At 35.1% G+C, this 22763-nt stretch overlaps 1 protein-coding gene across 4 annotated transcripts in view; it reads right to left on the bottom strand.

Moving 5' to 3' along the window:
• The window catches only part of LOC118202658 (uncharacterized), a 123759-nt gene that overhangs the window by 55618 nt on the left and 45378 nt on the right, over positions 1–22763 (bottom strand). The window contains exon 1 of one of the 4 annotated variants that reach the window (XM_085814966.1): positions 16238–16392. The exons of the other annotated variants lie outside the window; for them this stretch is intronic. Coding sequence (XP_085671092.1) covers positions 16238–16337 — 100 coding nt within the window. The 5' untranslated portion in view covers positions 16338–16392. Of the gene's footprint in view, positions 1–16237; positions 16393–22763 lie in introns of those variants that run through there. 4 annotated transcript variants of the gene reach the window in all.

Below are 22763 nucleotides of genomic sequence, written 5' to 3'. Positions count from 1 at the left end.
AATCTTGTGGAATTGATTACAGAAGACGCAGTTCATATTTTCCTCTCTGCATTCGGATTTTGTAAACAAATCAGTAGCGGTCGGAATCTTTGGTTTATTATGTCTATTTGAGAAACCATATGCGCTTTTCGTTCCAGGGGGGGAAGAAGACTGTCGCCGATCGGATACTTTTTGCTGTTGCGAAACCGTTGACCTCGTGCGTTCACGGGATGAAAGTTCTGCGTGTAAAAATGACATTAAATCTTTTATGTTATAATCGGTGCCAACATTTTGTGTTCTATGAAATTCAAGCGTTAATTCTGAAGGCAATAACTTCAAAATCATCGGACACAGCAAAGCGCTGTAAGATTCCGATACAACATCTAACGCTTCGAGACATCTAATCTGTGTTTGTACTTTATCATACAAATTACGAAATGTTTTTATGTCATTCGCATTTTTTAATGATTCAATATTCAGCAAATGATTCATGTGCGCATTAATAAGAATGTCTCTCCTTCCAAAACGGTCGTGTAAGATTTGAATTGCTGAATCATAATGCTTTGGCGATAACGGAAGTCCTTGAACGCAGCTAGCAGCTGTTCCTCCTACATATGCTTTCAGGTAATTAAATTTGTCTACTTTGTTCAATGATTCGTTATTATGTATTGAGGACTCAAAACTATTCCAAAAAGTAAGCCATTGACTACTGTTCCCATAAAATACGGGAATCGAAAGTTTTGGTAATTTAACATTAGGTGTATCTTTTATATTTTGCTGTGTGTTCGGTGCATTTAAGTCATGAATAAGTTCCTTAATCCGTTTCTTAAGCCTGGATTTCCATAACGTTATCTTCTCGCGATATTGTTCTGTAATTTCGAATTCATCTACACTCAGAATTGATTCAACTTCCACATCGGCATTAGATAGCGTTTCGGTTTTAGCATTAAGCTGTTCTAACAATTCTTCGAGCTCATTAATACTACCTTCAGATTTATTTAATTCACTTTCGATTTTCTTAAATAGTTTTGTAACGGCAGTTCTTAAGATACTTCTTTTCTTTTTTAATTTATCTACTTCAGCCATTATCTTTCTTAGATTCAAACATTTACAAAAAAAAAAAAATATACGTCTCATGAAAAACAAATATTTAACTCTTACTTAGAAAACAAAAATTATTCTTTTGCTGAATACTTCAAGAACAAGTATTAAAATCTTCAATTTTAATATTCAGCTTTTGAATTCACTTTATTAGAACTTTTCAAAATACCTGGCGTCCCTGTTCGGGCGCCATAAAAATGTTGCATCAGGTTCTTCTATTTACAATAAAATTAATGTAAAATTCCTTACCTGCTGCATCTTCAGTGTTCTCGACGCCAGGCTTCTAATAATCACGTTTTCCAGTAAGAGTTTCTATTACAATTAGCAGGCCATCTTGTCTTTTAATTATTTATTCAAAGAAAACGCTAATATACACTACTTACAAGGTAAGTGATAATTATTTTAAGACAGTACATTTTTAACTCTGAGTCTTTACGCTCCTCAAAGCGGTTCCAATCTCGACTGCTTCTCGGAACTTAATTACAGCAAAAGTAAAGGAAGAGATGCCCGCCACCTAGTGGCAAGAATGTGACAACCATATACATTAGCGTACAACTCAAAGCAATACAATATAACATTTCAGTAATACAATATAACATAATGACATTTTATGTGAAACACGTTCAATACTGTACAATAACTATAAAGACAATACTCATTTTTGTATTGGTAAGACACATAATTTGGTAATTGGTCGTTTGAAAGTTCCAGTTTTAGTTTTTACATTACACACGCGAACCTTTCCATCTTTACCATAAAATATTTCTATTATACGACCAACCGCCCAATTACAACAAGGCAAATTATCTTTAATTAAGACCATATATTTGTATATTGTATCCTCCAACTTGTATATTGTTTTTAGAACTTTGCCATTTACATCGATTTTGTAAATGACTTAAATAATTGGAGTTCCATTTTTTCCAGATAATTTGTACTAGTTTTGTGATCTGTTGCCACAATTTTAACCTGTTAATGTTAACTTCCGTGATATCTGGCTTAGGGATCGAATTAATTGCTCTACCAATTAAAAAATGCCCGGTGTTAGAACCTCTAAATCATCAATGTCCGAAGACGAGGGTGTCAATGGTCGGGAATTTAAAATTCCTTCAATCTGAATCATAATTGTTAAAAATTGTTCAAATTTCAATTTTGCATTACCTACGACACGTTTGAAATGGTACTTAAAAGATTTAACTCCAGCCTCCCAAAGGCCTCCAAAATTAGGTGCTCTGGGAGGGAGAAATTTCCATTCGATATTCTCAGAACTCAGATAACCAGCTAAAAGCTCATCTTGTTCGTTCACTAGTTTGTTTAACCTCTTTAATTCTGCATTTGCACCTACAAAATTCGTAGCGTTATCACTAAATAGTGTTAAACTTTTACCTCTTCGTGCAAAGAAACGTTTCAAGGTGGCTATTAATGCTTCAGATGTTAGATCTGTTATCAGCTCTAAATGAATGGCCTTAGTAACCATACAAATGAATATACACACATAAACTTTTTGATATATACCTTTTCTCTGGTTTTTGTATTTAATTAAGAATGGGCCACAGAGGTCAACTCCAGTACAATTGAATGTAAGATTAGCTGTGATTCTTTCCTTGGGTAAATCACCTATGATTTGCTGAGCTACAATGGGATTAGCTTTAAAACATATTATACAATTTTTTACAATTTTTCTACAAACATTTCTACCACTTACAATCCAAAATTTTTGTCTTATATGATATAACAAAGACTGAGGACCCACATGCAAATATTTTAAATGATAATAATTAACTATTAACTCTGTTAATTTATGTTTAGAAGGCAGAATATGATGAAATTTTTTCTCATAAGTTAAATTGCTATTTTTTAATCTACCTCCAACTCTCAACAGTCCATTACTGTCAATGAAAGGGTTAAGACTTTTAATAGAACTATTTCTTGGAACAATACCTGATTTTTTAAGATCATTTATCTCATTTATAAAATACTCACCCTGTACTAATTTTATTAAAGTTTCTTCAGCTGCTCTCAATTCTCCCACTTGTAAATTACCTACCTGCTTTTGTTCTTGCTTACAATTCTTGTAAAACCTAAAACAAAAACTTATAATACGAATTAATTTTAAATACTTATTACTGCAATTCAATAAATCATTAATGAAATTATTCACATTCAGATTTAAACATGTAGATAGTTCAGAATCAGCAAAGTTTTTAAGTTCATTACTGTCCTTTTCATTAATTGCTTCAGGTATAACTCTTATAGGGTACTCATCCTTCATTAAGAAGTCAGGCCCGTTCCACCACAGTTGACTTAGTTGCAGTTTTTTGGCAGACATACCTCTAGATATGAGATCTGATGGGTTTTCTTCAGAAGCGATATGATGCCACTGTGCTATTTCAGTCAGATCCTGTATCTTTGAAATCCGGTTTGCAACAAATGTCTTGAGAAGGTGTGGCTCTTTGTTGATCCATGACAGCACAATCATAGAATCGGTCCAAAGGTGAATAGCAGTAAGCTCCAATTTTAATGATGATTTCACTCGATGCATCAGTTTAGCTAATAGCACTGCTGCGCAAAGCTCAAGTCTTGGGATTGTAGTCTTCTTTAGGGGGGAGACACGCGATTTACTGCACACCAACCTCATTGATGTATGGTTTGTTGCTGATATTGCTTTACAGTAGATAACTGCTCCATAGGCGGCCTCTGAGGCATCACAGAAACCATGTAATTCAATCTTGATTCTATCCGGTAATAAAATACATCTAGGGACTTCAATGTTGTTAATTAGCTGCAAGGTAATGGAGAATTCTTTCCATTCTTTAGCCTCCTTTTCTGGCAAAACATCATTCCAGCTCAATTTTAACAGCCATAATTTCTGCATAAATATTTTTGCTACAATTATAACTGGAGAAATGATACCCAACGGGTCAAAGATGCGAGATATGACGGATAACACTTGCCGTTTCGTAACCTTTACGTTGTCTTCGATTTTAACGTTGAAGCTCAAACAATCTCCTTTTGACTTCCATAAAATACCTAATGCTTTAGATTCTTCTGATTTACCAAAGGGATATGTTTTGTCGTTTGTTTGACACAGTTCAGTAGCATTACTACACCACTTATGGAGTAACATACCTCCACTCTTCAAAATGCCTATTAACTGATTTTGAAGTTCTAACGCAGAACTTAGCGACTCAGCTCCAGATAGAATATCGTCCATGTACATGTCTTCTCTCAGTACAGGTGCTGCTAAAGGAAATTTATCTCCTTCATCCTTTGACAGCTGTACAAGTGTTCTCATTGCTAAAAATGGTGCACTCACAGTTCCATAGGTTACAGTGGTTAGCTCAAAGTTTTTAACTGGCTTATCAATGCCTTCTTTCCATAAAATCCTTTGCAACTTCCATTGATCTGGATGGATAGAAATAGCTCGATAGATCTTTTGTATATCAGCAGTGAAAGCAAAAATATATTTCCTGAATCTCAGCATAATTGAGAATAAATCATCTTGTATCACACCTCCATTACACTGTATAGAATTTAGAGAGTTTCCTTTGGTTGTCAAAGAAGAAGCGTTAAATACTACCCTCAAGGGAGTCGACTTACTTTTCTCTTCTCCCCTATATACTCCAATATGAGGAATGTAATATGAACCTCGTTCCTCCTCGCTTTCACTCACCTCAACCATATGTCCTAACTGTTGATATTCTTTTAAAAAATCTGAATATAATTTTAAATATTCGGGATTCTTTACTAAGCGTTTCCATAAGGAATTTAATTTACTCGTTGCAATTTGTTTAGAACTTCCTAAAGTGTCCGGATCCTCCTTTAATGGCATTTTAACAACGTACCTACCGGTTTTATCTCGTGTATAATTTTCTACGAAATGTTTATCGCAAATTAAAAATTCTTTGTTTTTGGGTTTATCAGTTTCATCAATATTTTCTAATTCCCAAAATTTTCTAAGAGTTTTATCTAAGTTGTCTTCTTCCTTTATCAACCCACAATGAACCCTGTTTTCAGTCTCTGTTGGAATACTTCCAGACACGATGAAACCAAAAACTGTATCTTGAAAAATAAGATCAGGATTATTCATTCGAATTTGACTCGGTTTCAAAAGTTCATAAAAAACTCCCGCTCCCAACAACATATCTACCCTTTCTGGAACATTAAATCCTTCATCTGCTAATTTTAAATTAGGAAGATCTTGCACTGAAATTTTAATTTTGCGCGAAGGTGTTAAATCAGCAGTTATTTTTGGAATTACTAAAAAGTCCAAATTCTTTATAAAAGTTCCTTCTTTATTGCATATCGAAGCATTAATTTTATGCTTTATTGTTAAAGTAGCATCATTTATTCCCGAAACGGAAATGTTTGTTTTTTCTTTCTCTTAACTGCAAATGCTCAATAAAATTCCGTGTCAAAAAGTTCGACATACTGCCCCCTCCAGCAGACACTTCACTCTGTGTTTTTTTCCCTCGTTATCAATTAGAAAACATACGACTGTTGAAAGCAGAACTGTACTCTGTTTATTCGAATAATTGCTAATAAATGCCTTTTGAATGAACTCCTGCGCATTAACATTCAAGGTCGATGAGTCATCTCGTTTGGGAATGTTGCAGTCAGATACATTTGTTTTGTTTTTATTTTGTTCCGATTCCTTTACGATATTATTTGCTTTCGGAAAGTGAATAGTTTTGTGGTGCCGTTTTTGAGAAAAACAAGAATATTTCGATGGGCAATTTGATACTGAATGCATATGTAGACAGTTAAAACATAATTTATTAGATTTCACAACCTGTACTCTTTCTTGTACTGGTAATTTTAAATACGATGGGCATTTTGCCAATCTGTGATTCTCCTGGCATAAAATACAGTTCTCTGTTTTAACATCTGATAAAAACACTTTAGCTACACTTTTTGAGCTATTATACTTACGATTAACATGAGAATTCTCAATAAGAGGTTGTCCTCGTGACGTGAAATATAAATCTATTTCTTTACCTAACTCACTAGGTAAAAACCATGAATCACCTTGCCTCACAGCAATGTGAGAAGCTGTTCCCGTATCTAAAGATTGGTATAACCTATCTGAAACTATTAGTTGTTTGAGGGTCTCGAAGTCAGTTACCTTCCTTAATTTTAAATAACAATCCCAAGCAGTTACTAAGCGTGACGCAAACTGCACATGAGTTTCATGTGGTTGTTTAACAGTTTTTCTGAAGTCTTCTAAACACGAATATGGTGTTGGCTGAAACTCCTTCAGAACTACTTCTTTTACTTTTTCATAATTCGCGATATCCTTATCATGTAAATAGGTTATTATATTCGAAGCTTTGTCTCCTAACAGATTTAACAGAATTTCTGCTTTATAGTCCTCCGAAACATTTTTTGTAATAAACGCTCGTTCTAATGACGAAAAGAAAAATCCCCAACTCTCAGGCCGTATAGGAATTTTTACAGTTAAGGTTCTGATACTTTTTATTAATTGATCTAGTGACTCTGATTTTGTTTCGGTTTCGCTTACACCATCAAGTTTAGTTTCTGCTTTAAGCTTAGCCAACTCTAACTCATTCTTTGATCTCTCAAGTTTTATTTTTTCTAACTCGACAAGTTTTTGCTCTTTTTGCTCTTCCTGTTTTCTATTTTCGATAATAGAGTTTGCTATCTCTTTTACTAAATCTTGTTTAGTTTTGAAAATTTCACTATTCTCAATAATATCAGTCAAATCTGCTATAGTCATTTTTTCGTCAACATTTAGATTTATTTCTAAGGCAATAAGCCTTAAATCTTCTTTTTTAGCACCCTTAAATAACATTGTTATTTATAACAGAACAAGCACAGAAAGTACACTTACCTCTACAGTGATTCACTTTTGATGAATATCCGTATCCAAAATTAGCGATATTCGTTAAAAAGAACAAGCTTGGAATACTGGCAAACACAAACACTCCTGTGTTCTCAAAAACGAAACACTATTTATTCACGCTCCGGTCGACTACGACCAGATATGTTTGGGTCTCGTCCCAAATAACACACACTAAATAAATTCGCTGGTTCGATTCTTTATTAATTCTCATAATTAATTACAATTAACTCATAGCTGTGACCAGCCCTCTTATACCGTCGATGGCGATTCTCAAACTCGTTTGATCATCACATTACAGATGCGCATGCGTGGATTACATTACAGATGCGCAGGCGCGAACAACTTCAATGACAATTCCAGAATGAATTAAGCATAATTTAATTCGCAATAACAAAAGAAGCTGTTACTTTGTTGTTGCGAAGCTTAGTTTTGCTAGATTGGCAACAAATCCGCTAGTCTGCTCAGTTCCAAATGTAAACAACTATGGCTGTTACGGTAAAAATATTATGCTTAGCCGCACTTAAACGACATTTAACTTGTTGATAATTCTACAACTATTATAGAAAAAGTTATAGGGGACGCTGCGCCGCCACGTATATAGAGTTAATATAAGAGTTTCAGTGAGAGAGAGTGGATGGGTGTTTTGATGTAGAGGTGCGGTATTAACCCTTTCCGGCACGCTACCTTTTAAAGTCGGAATTTTGATTTAAAAAAAAAAAAAAAAGTAGGCAGTCTAATTAGGCCTAGAGGAGTACACAAGTAAAATTTTGTGAAGATAGCACTTATCGTTTTAATTCTGTGGGTGTGCCCAAAGTGGCACACTCATTGAATAGAGCTTCGAAAAAGAGTGCTGAAACGAGCATTGTTGTCAATGAACTGACAGATGAGAAGCGGAGAAACAAAGAATACAGACTCTCAGTAGTCTTAGATAATCGGCGAGTCCAGTCTAGGCACACCTACGATTTGCCGTTTGATTTTAAACAAAATTTCAAGGTAAAATTTAAAACTAATATAAAATAAGGAGATTAGCATACAGCCAAAATAATAACATAGAAAAGTCTGGAAAAATGTTGCTTGGGTAAAGCGGTTTGTCGCCAAGCTATGAAAACGTACCTGTGAAGAAGGTCCTCTTACTGTATTGGAGATCCAAGAAGCTGACGAACAGTGGATAAAACAAGTACAGAGAGAGAATTATTTTTCGGATAAACAACTAGAGAGGAATAATTTAATAACACCTGATTCGAAGCTTTACAGTTTAGCACCATATCTGGAAAGTAGAGGTATTTTGCGTGTCAGAGGTCGTTTGGAACAAGCAGAATTAATAGATGACGAAAAACATTCTATTACATTGCCAAAGTCTAAGTTCACAGAACTAGTGATATTTAGTGAACACATAAAAGGATTCCCTTCAGGAGTTATGGCAACATTGTCCAAAGTCAGGTATAAATTTTGGATATCTAAAGGAAGACAAATAGTAAAGAAAATTATATAACGCCTGCCTGGTGTGTAAAAACTTGGCAGTGAAGACGTCAAACAGCTAACAGGTCAGTTACCAAGGAATCGTGTAGTTTAAAGTAATCTTTTCACAGTAGTAGGTATTAACTTAACTGGAGGTGTTACTGTTAGAGAAAATTGTTGGAGATTCACAAAAAGGTGTACATAGCCTTATTTACATGCGCCGTCACTCGTGTTGTACATATTGAAGTGGTTTCAGATATGTCAGCAAAAAGTTTAATTTTTTTCATTACGACGTTTTATAGCTAGAAGATGGATATGCAGGGTGATTTATTCTGATAAAGCCATGGATTTCCGCAGCACATGTGAAATAATTAAATATTTAAAAGAGTCGGCCTAGATCCTATCGTGAGAGATTTTCTGACATCCGAAGGAATTACATGGAAGTTCATCCATGAGCGTTCCCCATAGTGGGGAGGGTTCTGGGAGCGTTTGATGAGAACTATCAAAGAACCTCTGAAGAAAATCTTAGGGCCAATATTACTGACTCTCGAAGAGCTCTCTACAATATTAAATGAACTTGAGTGTGTGTTAAACAATAGGCCCTTAACATACAAGAACAACGAGCTGGGTGACTCTCGCCCGCTCACACATTCACAGTTTTCACTGCCAGGACATGACACATTTAACTTTCCTGAGCCTTTTTTGGAAATTTTCAACAAAATGCCAGACAAAGAAACTTTAACTAGACAGAAGCTTTACCAATCTAAGCTCTTAAAATTAACATGGATCAAGTGGAAAGAGCAATATTTACTACTTAGAAACGCACATAACTTTGCTAATCCTTCAAACTGAGCGTAACCTTAAGACCAGAGATGTTATGTTTGTAGAAGGGCCAAAACAATCTAAGCTATTCTGAGATAGTTGTTGGGAGTAGTTGGAAGAAGTAATTGTGGGTCGAGATGGACATTTACGAGCGTGCATCGTTTGTACACCAAAGGGACAATTCAGATGAGCTATTCAGATTTTATATCCTTCTGAAATTTAATTTAGGATATTTGATGCCATTTTCAGCTTTTACATTGTTTATATCATTGATTATTATATCCATTTAATCATAGTGTATCATTTGTGTTTTTGATGTTAAGTTACTATATATTATTCTTAGCATTAAGCCATGTTAATATTGTTGAGTAAATTTTGTATACTCTCATTAAAGAGTATAGGAGGGAAGTGTTGTGAAAAGGTTATAGAGGTCACTGCGCCGCCATTTATATGGAGTAAATAAGAGTTTCAGTGAACGAGAGAAAAATGTTTTTCCTAATATAACATTCTTTTTGCTTTTAAGAGTTAGCGAACTCACGCGGTCACCGAACTTGGTTTCTGAGGATTTAATTCTATCGGTTTTAGGAACACGGCTTTATAGAATTTAGTTGATAAGGATTAGATATAATATCTTGCACTATAAACTGCTCTTTAGTCTTCTCTAAGTGAAATACAAATTCCAGGTTATGAACGATTAAAGGCATACGAAATTATTTCTCTACGATATAAGAACGGGTTTCTCATAACGATAAAATAATTAAACGAGAAAATCATAATGGAAATGAGAACACTAGGAAAACGGCAGCGATTTGTATATTCATTTCCATTACTTCACTATTTTAATAACTTATGCATTACGAACAGACATTTATTTCAGTTAGTTCAGATATTTATTAGTTTACGATCAAATTACTTTACGATCATCTATCTCTTTTTTCAAACGTATGCTGTTGGAAGGCAAAGGTATGCAATCCACACGCTAGATTAGATCAAAACTTTTATATTTTGCTTCAGCTTCGAAGGGTTTATTTAATAAATTTAAAAAAATTGGAGGGATTGACACTTCTACAAACTGACTTTCCCACTCCTCTAGCAAAAGAATCAAAACTCTAGTTCTCCAACGCTCATTCTAACTTTTTCAGTCTCCCTACTATAATCATCTTCCGGTTAACGTTAGCTTATTTCCTTGCTTCAAAATGCCTTTTCGAATTAGCCATACACTGACAAAACAGAAAATCTGTTTTAACCGTTTTTTATTTATTCATTTTTTTATTTTCTCCATCTTTCTTTTAAACGCTTTGTATGGGTTTCTTCTTTTATGTTCAGTGTTTGATTAGGAAAAAAAAAAAAAGTTTAACAGCAACTGCAGCTTATCATTATTCAGATAACAATTTTATCGCAGGCCAAATAGCGAAACTTCGAGAAATTTTCTAGGCTGCGATTTATACTTATAAATTCATGAAAAATTAAATCGTTAATAAGTTACTGTAGCAATTCAAAGAAAACTTCATCAGATACGAAAGCGTAATAGAAATAACTGGCAATTAATAAAATAAGTATTATATTACACCTTTTTAAAGCTGAAACCTATATTTTGTCGGTACGATGCCACATCCCACGAATCTGCAAAACCACTCCTTGCAGAAAAATAGACTTTCGCATACTCTTGGTTTTGAAAAAAAATCAAGTTATGACGTCTGCATAATAATTCTCATATACGCATGTTATAGAATATATTTGTTTCTTTTAGCATAAGGTAGAGTATTGAAAACTGACAAAGAAAGACTATGTAAAATTATGTAAGTAAGCTAGTTTTTAAAAATAATGTTCACACAAAGTACATAAAGGTGAGGCAGTCTGATTAAAGCGAAACAAATTAGCACCAAGGCAGTCATGTCCAGTCAATAATCTAAACTCAGCCACAGCAGTACCACGAGGAGAGTCCGAGACACAGTCGACTTTTAATAGCACCCTCCATGACTTATTTTCAGTAGCACTAACAGCAGTATTACGAAAGGATTTTTTTATAATCCTATTTATTTCAAGTTTAGCAGAGTAAAAAGATGGGTCTCTGGAAGACCTTTCGAGAATATCCGTACCTTTTTTTTTGCCAAAAGGTCCGCCATCTCATTTCTCCAAAGGCTACAATGTGATGGCACCCACTGGAAAGCAACCTTTGTCTGAATTTTGCTCGAAAACTTCAGGCAGCTCTGGACATAAGCACTTTGTTTTCCTAGGTAATTTGCTAAAGCCTGAAGTCTGAACTTGAGTCCGATAAAATTATAGCCTTATCAAGAGGAGAGAGATGGGCAGAAAGCTGTTGAAGGGCTAAATAGATAGCCTCGACTTCACCGTAAAAATGGGTTCTACGAGAGCAACATGTAGGTAAAAGGAAAACAGAAGACGCCAGCAGCAGCGCCCTGGGTGAAATCCTAAAGGGAACCATCAGTGTAGATATGAAGCCACTCACCCGAAGAATAGCGAATATTAATGGTTTCCAAAGCGATGGCACTAAGAGCAGTTTTGCATAGGTCGTTTTTCCTCACAATCAAAGTCAAGTTTAATCTAACATCGAGAACCATTAACTCCAGCGGATTTTATGAATTAATAATTCATAGGCCTTGTCGTTAATGGTATTATATTAAGCGTTCTCCTGGGCGCATTGAATGAAGAACTTCTGAGTCTTTAGATTACGTACTCTATTACAATCGTATTCAAGCCAAAAAGAAATATTTGGGAGTCTAGTAAGTCTATTATAAAATATAGCTGCATTCCTCCGAACCAGGTTAGTCATTGGCTGCAGGTCACAAAGGAAATGCATAACAAGTACGGGAGTAGTTTTTGCACCTCCAATGATCAAGCATAAAGCCTGGTTTTGGAAAATATCAAGTATACCCAAGACTCTATCCGAGGCAGAGACCAGCACTTCATTGCAATAATTTAAAACCGGCTGGACATAAGTCTTATAAGCAGTGTTGACGGTAGCTCTGCCACATCCCCATTCAGCATCAATTAGTCTCTTAAGAATGGGGAGTCTCTTCCTGGCTTTTGAGATGACGTATTCAACATGCTTAGTAAATTTCAATTTGTTATGAAAGATGCAACCCAGATAAGTTGAAAGATCATTATGCTGCAAGGCAGAACCTCTATAAACAAGATCAGAAGTGAACGGCTGTCTATTTAAAGTAAAATACTGACTAGTAGTCTTCCCCAAGTTTACAGTCATATTATAGTTCAAACTCCATCTCTCCAGCCTCTCGAGAGACTTTTTCAGGACCATGTTTAGCTTGGATTGATCACCTTTAGTTGCATAACACCAAATAGCAAGATCGACTGCAAAAAGGACAGCGTTAGTAAATCCATCAGAAGTCAAGATACTCGATATGCCATCAATAAAGATATTAAATAGAATAGGGATGATCACTGTGTCCTGTGGTAAGCCAGTTTCACTTTGTTTAAAGATGGACATCGAATCACCAAAACGAGTGGGGCAGAAACGTTGTGAAAGAAAACTCCTGATTCAAGAGAGCATATTACTGCACACACACAGATTTAGTAATTTCTGGATACATTTGACTCGCCAAACTTTATCAAAAGCAGCCTCAATATCTACAAACACAGCCAAAACAGAGCATCTCTGAACGAGAGCGCCCTTTATGGACTGACTCAGATAACTTGCTGGCTTGTGGACAGCCATTTTCTAAATCCGGCCTGAGTTGGAGAAATAAAGGTTATCAGACTCGAGAAACCAACTCAGACCAGGTGTAATCATTCTTATCATGACCTTGGATAAAACATTAGTTAAAGAAATGGGTCAGCAGCTATTTAAATTATCGGGAGGGTTATTACTTTTAAGTATAGGAATGATGATCGCCTTTTTCCAAATCGCTGGAATACCAGTGTTCCAACTGTAGTTGTAGGGCTCTAATAATACAGAGAGTGCATTTCTGCCAAAGTGCCTCAGGAAATCGGGGTGAAAATTAGCTGAAACCAGGGCTCTTGCCACTCCTGGCACATCTAATAGCTTCTAAGTTCTGCCGTATTAAAGCCTTGATAAAATAAAAAAAAAAAAAAAAGCTCATGTCCACAATTTAGCGAAGAGGCAGAGTGACGAAGTTTCCGTCTAATAAACTTCTGTTGAATCTTGAGGTCTCTCCTCAAGCGTTGTCAAGAAAAATAAAAAGAATTAAAAGCGTTAGAAATATCTCTGTCATCAGTTAAAACACGACTACCAATTTTCAACGGTTCTCTAGTAGATGCAATCTTTTTATTCTGTAATTTGTTCACATAGTTGTAAACTCTTTCCCCATCCTTCCTATAGTCAATTTTAGAAATGAAACCATTGAAACAGTTCCTTTTAGTAAAAAACATTTCTTTACGAAGGATACCAGCACACTATATACAGTATCGAATGTCCTCAGGCCTCTTGGAATGTTCAGCAGCAGTACGAGGCATAGAAGATTTTCTTTAACAATGGCAAGACTTTCATTCTAGAAAGGATTATATATAAATTGACTGTCTCTTGGTATCCACTTTTTTGCAATATCAAAAATAATATTAGTAAATCTATAAAAGGTGCAATCAATACTCTCGCCTGCTTCACAGAAACTAGAAGTAGATCCAAAAATAAATTCAAGATCTAGAGTAAAGGTATTCAATTAGCTTTAGTAAAATTCCCTCTGTGTCTAACGGAATTCCTTAGTGATTTTTTAGAGGTAATATTGAAAGTAGTAACAATCATGCGATGGCCAGACTGTTAAAACAGCGACACTCAATTAAAATATGACGGACAGATAGACAAACATTACAATTTGAACAAACAGGCTCACTCTCAGCTTTTAAAAGGTAGTTATGTGTCACTCTAGTGTGACCAATTCTGAGACGAGGCAAAAGAACTTCCTCCTTAAGGTTTCTAGTTAATTCCCAATGCTCAATTCTAGGCTTTACATGTCTTAACTTGTTTTGAAGCTGAACATCCCAAAGTTGCTGCCATTTTTTTCGGATCTTCACTTTGACTACACAACAGATGTCTCCAAAAGGGATGAGGCAATTGGACAGTTCAACAGCACATTTCGCTGTGATATCTGCCATCTCATTCCCTTTTATTCCCACATGACCGGGAACCCAGCAGTACAGGATTTCATATCCACGACTCGTTAAGTTTATATGTATCTTGAGAACATCCACTATGACTGGATTTTGAGTGTTAGAAAAAGCTAATGATTTAAGCGCACTATAGGAGTCTGTATAAACTATAAACTTTTTGTGGCAGAGCCTTGAGATGTACAAAAGACTATAATATATTGCAGTTAGTTCAGATGTTAAGACAGAGAAAGCATGGTGCAAGCGTCTATCCTCCATGTGATCTTCGATTACAAATGCCATCCCGACCTGATCTTTTGACTTGGATCCATCTGTGTATCTTTCAATCTAAATCAACCAACTTGGATATTTAAAAGCAATGTGTTGTTACTGCCTGAAATAAAATACCTTCACCTTCCACGCCAAAGCATGTTGCCAATCAAAACGTAAGATATTTAACTTCCATATTTAATCTGTCTGTTACTGAGTTAGAAACCAAGCGACTTAAAAGCAATAAAAGCAGTTCTCAAGAATATATTACCTCTTTTTAACTTCATGGATTTCAAATTAGAAATATTAAATATTTGTATCAAATTAAATTAGCGCAATTCATTACAATTATTATATATTTTCCCTTTTAATGATAACTATTTTAAGCGGTTAGCTGCTTGCGCGTCTAATTATACAAATATTGGAGTTAAGAAAACCACGCGAAAATAGTGGTTTTAACTCTGTCTAATCTTCTCAAGAATATTCGTCTTTATCAGACGTATAAACTTCAGGAACACAGAGAAGTGATAAAACTAAACTAAAAGGTTTATTGAAATTTATGCAATTACAAATTAAGAAATACTAACCAACGCTATTCTTTCAGTTTTCGTAAATGAAGTATTTAAATAACTAAAATAAAGAAGCTAACGTCCAAATGTAAGATTTCAACCTTGTAAGATTAACAAACACAAAAATCTTTCTTCAAAGAGGCAGCTCAGCTAAAAAAGGTCATCTCGAAGTAAGCAATTCTACTGGCGGATTGTCACAATTCTTTCTCTATAAACTAAAATTCATTCCTTATTTAATCTCGGCCTAACTGCTTTCTGGTGAGGGTGGGTAGACGAAGACATAGATAATACGGAAAAGAATTAATATTGAAAAACGCGTTAGCTAAAATAAACCTTACAAATTTTACCTGCCCATATTCCCAAATTTTAAGCTATAAGATATTAAACTATTATTATTCAAATCTTACTATTTTTATAATTCATTTCAATGATCAAATTTTATTATTCAATTTTTTTCTTAAATTACCGTGTGGATTTTAAGCAGTAGCTGACTTATTTCAATTACTACTGAAAGGAATTGATTTAAAAAATAAGATAACATTTTTAAAGAAATTGTTCAAACAGATAAAATGTTACATTGTTAATAAAGGTCATTAAGCATAAATGATTTTTTTTAAAAAATCAGCGACATGAATAAGAAAACCGCAGAATTAAAAGTCATTAAATTCACAATTGTAAATATACAGTACTAGGTATATGCTCTCCAGTCGGTAAATAAAATTCTAGATTCGATTCTCACTGTACTTCTCTTCCTCCCTCTCCACACACACACACACACCTCAAACTAGATAATCAAACACAAGATATATGAATAAATAATTAAAAGGAAGAGAATAAACAAATTTTAACGGTAACTGAATTCGACGAGTAAACGGATAAGAAATGTAAACGCATAGTAAATTCTGTACCCTCAGAAGAATATGACATTTTAAAAATCTGTACACTATTCTTAAATTATCCTCAATCTTTACAAATCATTACAAATATAAAACGAAATTCTCGAATTACACTTGATTGGTGAATATAAAACACAGAGGCAGATGTTTAATGAATGAACAGGCTGCGTAAGAAAAATACTCTACCATATGTTTACCTGGAAAGCGTGCTATGTGCCACCCTTCGCTTCCCCCACAACAGAAAAGGGTAACAGCCACAAATAAAGTACAGGTTCGCAAGCCATCCGGAAAACACATGGGAGGACAACAGTATGTGGGATATCTATAAAAACGGTACCGTGCAGGTTATGATAATGAAACAAGACCGCCAGCAACGGATGCTCTCCGTCTTGGTTGCCCCTAGCAACCGCCTAGTCCATTTAGGATCCATCTAGGAATGCTGTCTCTACAAATGCCTCTTTCTTAAACGATCAGTGAATGAATGCAAAAGAAAATATGCTCAAGAAATAATTGGAAGTATTTGATTTCATGTTCATGATTATTTTATGTTTTCTTACTGAAAACTTAATTTATTGATATTCAGAAAAACAGAACCAGTAAAACTAGTTATCTTCATCAAATTAAGTTTTAACAGAACAATAAGCTTAGATACCAGGAATTCGATTTTATTTTCAGCCATTCTGAATTCATATAATTTTCATAAAAATAAACTACGAAACATACCATACTGTTATATCCGGCAAAATATACATATATTTTCAGAATCATATTGTCTGACTATAGGAGCTTATGATTCCAAGAATATCAGTGAAAATCATCTAAGCGTCTCTTCTCAATTTAGAAGAGAATCGCATTCAATGGCGAATTTATGAAGTAAGCAGCTCTCATTTGAATTTTGGAATTTTTTTTTTTTTTTTTTAAATTAATGGTGACTTCTTAGGGCCCCTAAGCTTGGCTTAAACACATGGGGTATGTTTACTTTGGGGTTCCTCAAGGACGCGAAACCGCTTTGGTCGACCCCATAAATCAGACTCTGGACGCATTTCCGTACAAAATAAAAATGGAAATTTCCGACTTTTATTTCAAACTTTGAATTTACACATATATACATTTTCAATTAGGCAGAAAATATGAGCAACTAATTTTAAAAAATAACACTTATTTTTCTTACTATTATTACTTTCGTTATAATATAATTACAACATTAACAGTACAAACTGAAATATACTATGGAATGAAAAAAATATGTAACAAAAATTTACATTTGCGCCTTTGAAGGCATAAATATTTACAAAAAGTTACAAACACCTGAAATCAAAACGAAATTACTGTATGTTATATAACCGTGTTTCCTGTTTCGAAACTCTTCTAGAATAGTGTCAAGATTAGCTATAAGCACTGATATATTTCAGTACCATAGAATAGCGAAAACGCAATATAGCTGTACTGTGGAACTTTTATGTTGTCAGTTTGCTACAATGTTTTTTATACAATAGATGAATTAAATCATTAAGCAATTTTAAATGATTTAATTCATCAATGAGCATATCTCACTGTTATTTACTGAATTGTACAGGGTCCTGAAAAAGAGGTTTCACAATTCGTTAGTTCTACAGTTTAGCTGCAGTTATAAGGGCAATTAGGTTTTGCCAAAGAAGAAAACATGAAAAATCAGCGGTACCCTCCTGGAATTCGAACCACAGATCCTCCAATTTACTTGCTGGATATTCCATTTTGTTAACACTTACATCATAAACGCACGCACGAGAGGATGCGGTAACTCCTTCCACTTTCAACACTCTGCAACGCAAATTGCAGCGAAACTGTGCATGATCGAAGACTAAATTCAACAAACTATAAATTATGGGAAAAAAAAGGTCTTCACAAAATTCAATTTCGTGGATCTCTATTATGAATAATTGGATATATACACTGGTTTCCAAAAATTAAGGAAAAATCAGAAAAACAGCGATAAATCGTTCAAAAATAAACCAATCCGTATACAATTTAAACATGTTGTCAAACAAGAATTGCTGAGTAAAATTGCAGCATACAGATTTTGCTGTCATATTGAGGAAAGAAATCTGGGATAGCCAATTTGTAACAATGACCTCCAGATATCATTTGTCCGAAGAATTGCGATGGAGATACTTTAAATTGCTTTCAAAAAAGAAAGCTATGTAAATACGAAAGCAATGCTAAACAGGCTCTTTCGAAAAAAATCAAAATAATTCCGATTTTGAAGATGGTGTTCAGCAAAATTTTACCTAATACAAAAGAAGAATTGCACCTTCCAAACAGAAAATTTGTCTGTACAAAAATGCTTAAGAGATGGAATCCAGTGCGGATGATAAATATTGGATATTCACGAAAATTTGGCGCTTTCAAAATAAAAGTAAAACCTACAGCAAACTAACGAAAGATATGCTGTCTATGATTAAACTTAACTGAATCAAAATGAGCGACAGTTCTGTGCTGTTAAATAATGTTATTGAGAGTGGGATGAGATGTAATCTAAAAACTTAAGATCATAATCTAATATTTCGAAGAGTTTACTATTCAAGTTCCAAACAGTTAAAAACAAATCTAAAACATTAAAAAATATATAAATCATAAGATTAAAAATAAACTGCAATCTGATTTTGGCAAGCAGATTTCAATTTAACATCTGAAACAATTTTAAGCTAAGCAGTTATAACAGGCTAAATAATTTAAGGCTTAGTCTCTCAGAAATTAAAGATGGTGAATATAGAATATTATATTTAAAATGAGCTGTTCAAAATGGTAGAGAGGGGGAAATACACTACGATATTACTTCTTCGCAAACAACAGACTTATGCACTTTATTTAATAAAGGAAGAAAATTATCCAACATATAATTGCCCACTTAATTTCACTGAATCACCTGTGCACAAGGCTTGCAACAATTGTTTCAAGGGCAATACTTTTTATTTTGCCAAAACACGAAATTCGCGAAATGAATCACGAAACATCTCGACGAGGTTTTCTTATAAATTTTTAGAAGATTGTCGGCGGGGGGGGGGGGGACTAAGGAATCTGAAAATTTTAGTTTACAGTCTAACAACTCGAAATCAGAATTAACTAAAAAATTAAAAGATATGAATGAAGATAAAAATATTTCGCACTTTTTCTCAGTATTCACTGCTGCAAACTTGTGAAACTGAATATTTACTATTGAATTAATTAAAACTCAATTAAAAAAGTTTTAATTTTAATATCTTTGTTTGTTTCTGCATTTTATTTTTGAATGTAAAATGCCAAAAAGTGAGAATGACTCGCAACTTAGATGTTCTGCAAAATTTCATCGAAACTGGTAAGATTTTATTTGGCTGAAAACGACAATGAACACAAATAAGAAATTTACTTTCGACGTTTTAGAAGTTGTTCGAAAGCTATTTTATTTATGCCACTCATGGCATAAAATAATACTTGCTTGAAAACATTGTTAAAAACTCCAGGTATCATGAATGATTACACTTGACAAAAGTCAAACTGAACACCATGAAGGAATGCGCGCAGGGCCGTTTCTAGCGGGGTTGCAGCGCGTAAAAGTACGCGGGCGGCCAAATTCAGAGGCAGCCGGACTCCCGCGATACCACGCCTAAATATTTTTAATTCATTAAATTCCTTGTAAGTACTTTTTATACAATTTGTAATATGTAAGCACTTAGTGAACATGAAATAAAAATTATATTAATCATTGAACTTTTTTTTTTTAATTTTAGGGCGGCAATCTCATACGCGGGCAGCCAATGGCCTAGAAAAGGCCCTGAATGCGCGTAGCGGTGTGATAATAACAGGATAGGGTAGACATAAGACACATATGCAGATGATTAAAGAAATAAACAAAGATATAAAAAAATTAAACTGTTTATTCAGTATTTAATGTGGCCACCATGAGTAGTTATTACAAGCCTCTGAACGGCGAGGCATATTGTCTATCGTCTCCTGAGATATTCCTTGCCAAGCCGAGTGCACTGTAGCTCTCAGTTCCTCTACGGCAGGGGTTCTCAACCGGTGGTGCGCAAACCACTGGTGGTAGGCAAGAAAAAAATAGGTGGTACGCAAAGAAGCAAAGTATTTTTAACTATTAAATTCAAAAATTAAAACCTCAACATCCTGATTGAATTTTTTTCTCTAAGACCTGTAAATTTTTGCGATATGAGCTTTTCTCAGTGGTGGTGGTGGTGGTAGTAGTACTTTGTAGTGGTGATACTAAAAATTTTCAGTTTTTGTTTAGATGGTACGCCTTAGTCAAAAGGTTGAGAACCGCTGCTCTACGGTATGCGTCTGTGGTGCCTTGTGCAGCACATGTCCGATGACAGCCCAAACATATGCTCGTGGGAGACAGATTGAGTGAGGCTACCGGCCAGGAAAGGATGCCAATTCCATTGATGTTGTTCACAGTGTGACGTACGACACGATGCCGGACAATATCCTGCAATAATAACGTGCCTGTCGCGACCTGCACAAATGGCCGAACCACAGGCATAATAACAACTTGTGTGACGCACCGCCGCGATGTTAAACTGCCAGTAATGTACTCAAGGGTCGTCCGCTGTCCGAACATGATGCCCCCCAAACCATGAATCCCGATGTGGGGCCAGTGCGACGACCGACGATATGGATTGGTGAGTTACGTTCTCCGGGAAGCCGCCACACGTCCCTGACCGTCATTCCTCCATAAACCAATTCGAGGTTAATCTGAAAACAATACCCGATACCATTCGTTCCACCATCCCCAATAATATCGACATCAAGCCCGACAGGCAGCCTTGTGTCGAGTGGTTAAAGAAACTTCAGCGGCTGGCCGCCGTGCTCGCATCCCTGCCTCATGCAACCTATTACGGATGGTTTGGCAGGAGATAGATGCCCCTTCTGAAAATGGTAGGCAAGTTTGAATATGACTTACCATGGCGAACGGGTTCCCACGAAACATTCCCTGAATTTGCCTTATCAGTGCGATCTGACGTGCGCCTGAATGATTCACTGCCTCTCTGCCGTTTTCTCAGATGGTTCTGCGTCCATCGTGCCACACATCGCTGAATTGTACTTACGTCCCTCCCAACACGACTGGCAATTGCGCGCATTGACAAATACAGCTCATGCAGTTCTAGGACACGTTCTCGTTCCTCAGACGATAGCTGCTAATATTCAACTCGATGATGTCTCCTGGACATCTACCCTTTTTCAATAGTTCCGTTACAACAATCTGCCAGTGATAGCCTACACAGAGGGAGCCAGCTACTGGCTTTTAGAGCCAGAACCTGGGTATCATGTGATCAGATGCGCAGGCGAATTTATTCATTTGCATATATCTCTGACATCTACCGATCCTGATATTTTCAAATCCCTAAGCGCATTCCTTCATGGTGGTGTAATTTCACTTTTGACGACTGTATTTTAAAGAGTTAATACCTAGACTGATAAAAAATCTTGCACACAGTCGATTGCCAACAGCATCTATTTATTGCAGACAGGATGTTATCGAAAAGTAAAAAATCTGATGTGTACATCACATGACTTCCTTGTACGGAATATTAAATTATACGCATTTTTTCTTGCATTTCATTTAAACTTATTAGATTGAATTAAACCTACTTCGCCGACAGCGCATAAACCTTAATAGAATAAATGCATTCTTTAAAATTCACTTTGTTTACCATACCGACACCCTGGCGCTAGGTTTACTTAACAGTATTATATTTCGTTCATATTATAACTCAGAATTCACAAAATTTATATCATTTAAAGAATTATCTAATCGTTGCTACATGTTCTATTCAAATACTATAATAAAGCTAGAACTATGTATAAAAGAAATTAAGCAAACAAAACAAAAAAGAAACAATTTTTCACAGACGATTGAGTATTTCTCATTCAATTAATTCAGTTTTCACTTCGCGACAAGGCAAAAATACATAAAAACTCAAAATATCTGTATTAAAAATTACGAAGTAAGTCTTCAACGCTTATTTCCTCGAAAAAATTCCAGAAAGGATTAAGCATGATGTAAATAATAAATGAAGGCGTTATCTTGGTTGTTGCGAAGCTAAGTTTCTCTAGATTGGCAACAAATCCGCTACTCAGCTGTTTCAAATGTAAACAAGAGCAATGGCCGCCATCAAATTAGGTTTAGCGGCACTTAAACAATTTTAAAATTCTTGATAATCCTAAAAATATTGCATACAGATTTACTAAAGGCATAAAACCCTTAACCGGAAGATAAAAACAACATAATTCAATCATTTTTAAAGCAAAATATGTACAATTTACAAACATATAAGAGTAAAGAAACTGAGATCACTGAGCCGGGTAATAGAGTGGATATATTTATAAATATATTCCATCCTACTATCTCCCTATATTCCATCCTACTACAAGCCAAGCGCCATTTTTTGAGATCTTTACACGGTTTCCGAGGTTTCCGGCTCCCTTCGATAATAGGAGACGAGTTGCAGATAACGAAAATCACTTCGCATTGGCTAAACGCCCACAGCACTTCGCTCCCCCCTACGTACGTCATCCAAAATAAGACGCTAGAAGTTAGCAGCCATTTTTCTACATGTTTTCAGAGGGACAGCTTTGCATCGCCAAAGGTCAGTTTTTTGTTTCTTTTGTTTCAACTTTTTCTTGGTCTTAGCAAGACCCACTGAGTTTGTTCTTTTCTTAATTTTTTATTTTATATTAATTACAAAATTT

The sequence above is a fragment of the Stegodyphus dumicola genome, chromosome 4 (assembly GCF_044657685.1).
Source record: "Stegodyphus dumicola isolate Sdum_Otavi_A_Nest chromosome 4, ASM4465768v1".
Taxonomy (NCBI): domain Eukaryota; kingdom Metazoa; phylum Arthropoda; class Arachnida; order Araneae; family Eresidae; genus Stegodyphus; species Stegodyphus dumicola.
Note: the sequence above shows the minus strand (reverse complement) of the source record. Positions and strands in the feature narration are given on the sequence as shown.